The sequence below is a fragment of the Olea europaea genome, unplaced genomic scaffold, assembly GCF_002742605.1.
Source record: "Olea europaea var. sylvestris unplaced genomic scaffold, O_europaea_v1 scaffold638, whole genome shotgun sequence".
In the NCBI taxonomy this organism is placed as follows: Eukaryota; Viridiplantae; Streptophyta; class Magnoliopsida; order Lamiales; family Oleaceae; genus Olea; species Olea europaea.
The window spans coordinates 280,152-286,711 of NW_019264746.1; the positions used below are offsets into that span (position 1 = coordinate 280,152).

Genomic DNA, 6,560 nt, shown 5'->3' on the forward strand with positions numbered 1-6,560 from the left:
AAAAAAAAGTTGTAGAGAAATGCATATTTATAACATACATGAAATTTGACACAAATAGTCCCATTTGCCTTGAAATAGTCTATAACATTTGTTTCTAAGCACAAAGATTCCTAACTTACGTACTTTGGTGTGAAGTCAATAAAAAGGCCAACGTGTCCTTCCTCTTAATTAGAGAAATTGCAATTGGAATCTAATCTTTGCAAAAGGATCTCATACTTTTATTTTTTATTAAAAAAAAAAATCGCTAGCGAGATCTTTTTTATTTCATGCTTTTTTGACTAAATTGATAACATTTTATTTCATGCTTTATTGACTAAATGGATAACATACATAATTTTCTTTGGTATATTTTGCGAACTATTGTGAAATAACTTATGTTTTAGCTCATAATTAATTAACTAACGTGTTAAAAGTTATTAGTTTTATTATTAAACTTTCATTTCATGATTATAATCAGAGAGAGAGAGAGAGAGAGAGAAGAAACTTGTTTTATTTATTTATTTATTTTTTTTTTTTTTTTTATTATTTTTTTAATGTGAAACAAAAACATAAGATTGATTGAATGTCATAAAATTATATACATCATTTTGTTATTTATTTATATTAATTTTTATTCAAACTTGTAACATCACAAAGCAATTACATACACTTAAAAGGACAATAATTTGACCTTTTTTTTCCTTCTAAAAAATTTAATTGATATGATTGTAATGTTTTATATATATAACATTACTCCACATCGTGAGCTTTATTACACAAGTTGTCGAATCCCTTAAAGGTTCGTGCTTGTAGCTTTCCATGCACTTTTCGAGGAGCTACTGTTGAGTAAACTTTTGGAGAGTGGCAAAAGTAGTGGTTTGCTGCCTTGCAACTCTGTGGATCATTATCCCTTCGCTTCTTTTTGCATCGTTGAATTGCTTCTCAAACTTCGAGACCCTTGCTTCACAAGTTGGGATCGTCTCTTGAAAGATATGGTAGTACCATGTAAAGGTGACTAAGGCCCAATACCTCATTCTACACTACTGACCTACATCTTACTAGGAAATATTCTAGTTGCTGTTGGGGTCTTTCATTCCTTCAAACATTTTGAACTCTGATAGAAGGAACTTTAGCGTATATCACATGGAATCTACTTAACCCAAATAAGGTTCGGTGATCATGGTTTATTCTCCTTGTTTCCTTGACCTCTTTACTTTTTCATTGACATTAAATAAAGGTTCGAGATTTATTTATACTTTTAAAAAGTGGTTAGGGACCCAACTATATTTCACCTAATTAAAATAAAGGGAGGACCAAAGACGCCCCAGACACATATATTGGGGATATCTGTGACAAGAAACAAACATTAGTGACATTTCCTCATTGAAAGCCATTTATGCCAAATTTCTTAATATATCGTTCTTCAGCTAACCCTTTACCGCTGTCTTTACCCAACTGGGTGGCTGATTGTGGCAGAACTCCATGGCCACCAACGACGAGCCGCCGCGCACCAGTACCACCGTTGATCTCATCAGCACAGGGACCACAATCTCTAAAGATTTTCCCTCAGAGTCTCTGAAATTACTCACTCTGTTTTACAACGGTACTGGGGTCTTTCAAATAATTAAACCTGAACATAATATTAAGGATTCTTTCTCTAACCTTATTGGTGGAGTTCTTAAGGTTATTACTATTGAACGGGGGAAAATCTCTTGCCTCCTCACCGTCAAACCTCCTACACTGGTACCCTTTTTGCTGCTTTCTTTGTATAGTATCTTCTATTTTTTAATTGCTTTGATGAAGATTTGGAATTTTTATATGACGATCTAACTTAATTCCACATTGTTCTTGAAAGGCCTGCCTTTTGGGTTTATAAACAATTGGACACCCTCCCCTTAAGTCAATTTTTGTTGTTGCGTTTTTATTTTGAAAGGTTTAATGAGTTTTCAAGAAAATCGAAGAAAACGAATGGAAACTTCCAGATTTTTTCCTTGTTGAGTGGTTTTAAAATTAAATGAAGAGATGTAATTTCTTGTGCGTGTATGTGTATTTTGTCTGTAGAAAGATGTGAAGTTTTCATACGTTCACGAAATTGTTCTAAAATGGCGAAAACATGTTTGTTGCAACACATCTCTTGTATGTGATTTTGACTGTTCTTCTGGCCCTCCAATCTTAACTTTTTGAAATTAATTCTAGTAATATTTTGACTAATTTGACATGACAGCATGCTTGGCTTAGGTGAGCTTAAAAGACAAAAGAAGCCAAAAGCCAAATAAATAAATAAATAATAATGATGATGATGAAAGACTTCTTTATGGCTTATTTTGGGAGTATCAATAGTGATACTGTGGAAGTAAGCCAGCTGCTTAGAAGAAGCAACGCCAAACATGCACTTGGAGCCCTTATAAACAAACTTCTAAACATGTTTGAACTATTTACTCTTACTTTTCATGGAAAAAAGGTACTTAGCTAGAAGTAATTCTTGCCTCACTGTATCTTAATTGTTTCTAATTTTGACAAATAACAAAAGTAATTTATTTTGAAAAACTTACTGGTTGACTTGCACGTATACCCTTTAAGCTTCGGTGAACATAGAATTAATGGCATATTTCAGTTACTGGGTTAAATTGTATATGTAGAATGGTTATGGCGGAATGCATGGAGGAGCAGTTGGGGCTGTGGCCGAGAGGTTGGCACTTGCTTGTGCTAGAACAGTTGTGGGAAAAGATAAGAATCTTTTCCTTGGAGAATTGAGCATTTCTTATCTCTCTGCATCTCCACATAATGTGAGTCTTTTGTGCTTTGTAATCTTAATTTTATTTTAGGTACAACACCTGGCTGATGTTCTTATTGCATATAGTCTATGCTGTGACTAGTTGTTACTTGATATGCATCCTATTGGGCATTCACGTATGTAATAGGCCACTCTAATATTCCTATCAAATATAAAGGATTTGATACAGGACAGAGATGTGTGTAAGAAAAACCTTTTAACCTCCTTCATCAATATCGAGAATATCTGCAATGTTAAGTGGACATTGAGGGTGAACCTCCTATAACTTTGTGTCTTTGCTTCAAATCTTTCTAATTTTGTTTTGATTATTGCTGCAATTGGAAATTGGACGAGGACTTAGTCCCTAACAGAACTTATTGCCACTGTGACGTGATGTGTTGTGTTTGAGATGAATTTCTGAAGGTCTTTTGAGCTCTTATCTTAGGGGCGAGCTGTGACTGCATGAGTCCATTTCATCGATTATCGTGGAAAGTGTTATTTTACGTTCTTTTCATGACTTCTTTCTTTCCATTATTCTCAAAACTCTCAATGCGCCATAGTTTTATGATAGTAAAAAATCATTCTTCCCTTATAAGTTTGTTTTGCTTATCCTTATTTCTTGTATCCTGTTGAAACCTATCAAAACAGACAATGCATTTCTGTGTATGACATGAAGTCCAACGGATAAAGGCTGGGAGTGGATGGTTGAAATTTTAATCCTTAATGACTTGACTGGAAATCCGTTTATACATGTAACGTTTCCTGATTATATGCCCCATGTCAAAGAAAAAAAAAATGAAAATTTGTCATTCATAACCTTTTCCTTTCAAATTATTTTTGACTCCACTTATGTTTTTCATAGCCGGTCTCAAACCGGAGTGAAGGAACTTTGTCAAATTAGTATGGCATAAATAATATTTTATCCGAACAATACTTATTTTTTCTTGTTTTCCATTACAGACTGAGGTAATTGTTGATGGGTCTGTGGTAAAGAGTGGGAGGAACTTGACAGTAGTTGCAATTGAGTTTAGACACAAGGAATCAGGGCGAGTGGCATTCATAGCACGTGCTACATTCTATAATATGCCCATTGCATGTTTGTGATCCAAACATCAAAGATACAGACATCTTGGTACGTTATGTTTGTTAACATGCTTGCTTTATAATTTATTCCTATACATTATGTTGCTGAAAAACTGTTCTTGCTATTTCTTATTAGGGAAGAGGTAAAGGTAAATGAAAATGGCAACAAAAATCCAAGTTATAGAAATTGGAACTTTATGTAGGATGGTTTTGAGGGTTATTTCCAAGTTAAATAGTCCTGCCTTTTCTCATTCATCAAAAATGGTCTCGAGTAAGTAAATATACAATGACCATCTCCTCATGGAGGCAATCACACTCGACCTTGACACTGCCAAAATTGGCGTGGGGGACCTACTCAAATTTTATTTCTTGGCCATTTCTCAACTTAACACCATTTTCCTGCAGATACCATTTAATCCATTTACGTATAAAGTAAGCAAATTAAGTTGGCCTTGAATCATTTTGAAGAAAAGTTGGACATCATGGCTTTTCTCTTTGCCTTCGCAATTTCAGCTGGAATACACTTTTTAGGTAGCTATAGACGGTAGAATGTGTCGGTTGGATCTGGAACCTTGAGACCACAAATACAATCTGGTGAGACGTGATTATAAATTTGGCACATTTTGAGTCCAGATGATCTCAGTAATGATCTTCTTAAAGAAAACTTAGAATACGTTCTGAAACAGGAGCATTTGTCACCTATTATAACGAACTTTAATTCACTTCCATAAAAATTTGGACTTCATTCTAGTCAACAGACACGTGCTCTCCTTTCTATTTTAAATTTACCAAATTTCATTCAAAATTCTATATGGATCAGAGCATGTTTGGTACAGCTTAAAACCTATTTAAAATCAATTTTTTGACCGTTATTTTACTATTTCAGCCGTCATTTTTGAATTATTCTTTCACAAGTAGGACTCACTTACCTTTAACGGTCAAAAAATCAATTAACAAAATACCTACCAAACAAGCACTCAATTTATCTGTCGCCAATATCTTTGCATTTTTGGAGAATCAGAAATTTTTTATGTGATTGAGATACGTTATAACACATGGCAGAAACACACATTGAATCAATGTTGCCAATATTCTTTAATTTTCTGTTATAGAGCTTTGTGGCTTGCAAGCTTGTTCTGTCTTTTGTATAAAGAATGTGTCGTTCTGAATATTTATCTGTGAACCGGTATACAGCTCAGTTCATAAAACCTTTGAAGCGACCATGGAAAAGAAACCGTGCAAACTACAGGCAAGAAAATAGAGTGTTTTCTCAACTTGTTAAAGAAACCGTGAATTATTATTGTTGCTTTAAATTTGATGCATCAAGAAAGATAAATAGAATAAGCGTCCGTGTTACTTGCTAAGGATGTTCTGTAATGATCATTTTAATAGTAATTTTGTGAGACTTGATTATTTTTTTGCGAAATTATCAAGTGAGTCGCTTATTTTATGAAATTTCTTCACGAAAGTTGGAAAGGCATGGATTACTACCTAGTTTATACTGTTACTCCTTTTTCCATTAGATTTCTGAGTTATACGAGGTTCCATTGTATTGGTACACAATGTGGAGTGTGTCGTTACTTAGAAGTATAGAGTCAATAATGTGGATGTCTTAGCCTGAATGTGATGTAGTGGCAGTGCTTAGCTTGAGTTGTGGATTTATTGTGGCAAAGCTTCTGAAAAAATGAGTTGTGGAGTGGCAATGTGTCTTCATTATTTTCTTTGGGAGGAAATTATACCCTTAGTGCCCTATTAAAGTTTCATAATTCCAAACATACTTTCGTCTTTATATCTCAAATTACTGTACACCTCCACCCAAAACCTACCCAAACAGTGAATCCTGTTTTTGCCGGTGATGGCAACAGAATCCCACTGAGGGCCTGCTGGGAGTTTCGGTGTTCTGGTTATGAGTGTTTTTTAAAAGTACCAATTTTAAGCGTTTATGAGCTTATTTTAAAGTAACGATTTTTTAGTGGTTTTAGTTGCGTTCTTTAAAACTATTTAGCCTATGATTGAGAGTTTATTATTCATCGGTTCTGAAAGTTTTTTAAAATAATAAAATTACATACATGTCCCTTGGGAAAATTTTCAGTTTATAATTTCTTATATGAAATTTTTTACTCATAATTGATATTTTATTTGTTAGTATTTTTTTTAAAATTTCATATAAGGTAATATTTAGCTTTAAAAACTATATTAAATATATTTATTTAGAATTTTTAGCTAATATTTTTTTACTTCTAAGTAATTTTACAATTATAAGCTAATTTTATACTTTTGAGTATTTTTAAGTGAATTTTTTTACTTACAAGTAATTTTTTATATTTTATAAGTGAATTTTTTTTATTAGTAGTGTTTTTTTTTTTTTAAATATAACTTTTACATAAAAGTAATTATAAAGTAATTTTTTTGCTTATAAGTAATTTTTTAGTTAATATATATTTTTATTTACAAGTTAGTTTTGAAGAAAATATGTTGGTTGAAAATAATTGTTTTATAGAGGGTAAAATTAGAATAGAATATGAGAAAGGACCAAAATTCGTCAATTTGTTGGGCTGAAAGAATCGATCAAAATTATACTACACTAATACCCAAAATTCAATACCCAAGAATCAATCAAAATTGGTACCCAAAAAAATTAGCAAGCACCGGTTCTTTCAACATCTCATGAATGGTGCCACTTAAAATCGGTCAAAACAAGGGGGAGGGGAGGGGGGGGGGGGCT

The 6,560-nt window shown here is 33.0% G+C and overlaps 1 protein-coding gene across 1 annotated transcript; it reads left to right on the forward strand.

Moving 5' to 3' along the window:
• Positions 1-1,356: 1,356 nt before the first annotated feature.
• On the forward strand, positions 1,357-5,311 carry LOC111390011. Its single transcript, XM_023015001.1, has 4 exons — positions 1,357-1,722; positions 2,619-2,765; positions 3,713-3,884; positions 5,030-5,311. The coding sequence occupies exons 1-3, from the start codon at positions 1,462-1,464 to the stop codon at positions 3,854-3,856; spliced, it is 552 nt and encodes a 183-aa protein (XP_022870769.1). The 5' UTR covers positions 1,357-1,461; the 3' UTR covers positions 3,857-3,884; positions 5,030-5,311.
• Positions 5,312-6,560: the final 1,249 nt, after the last annotated feature.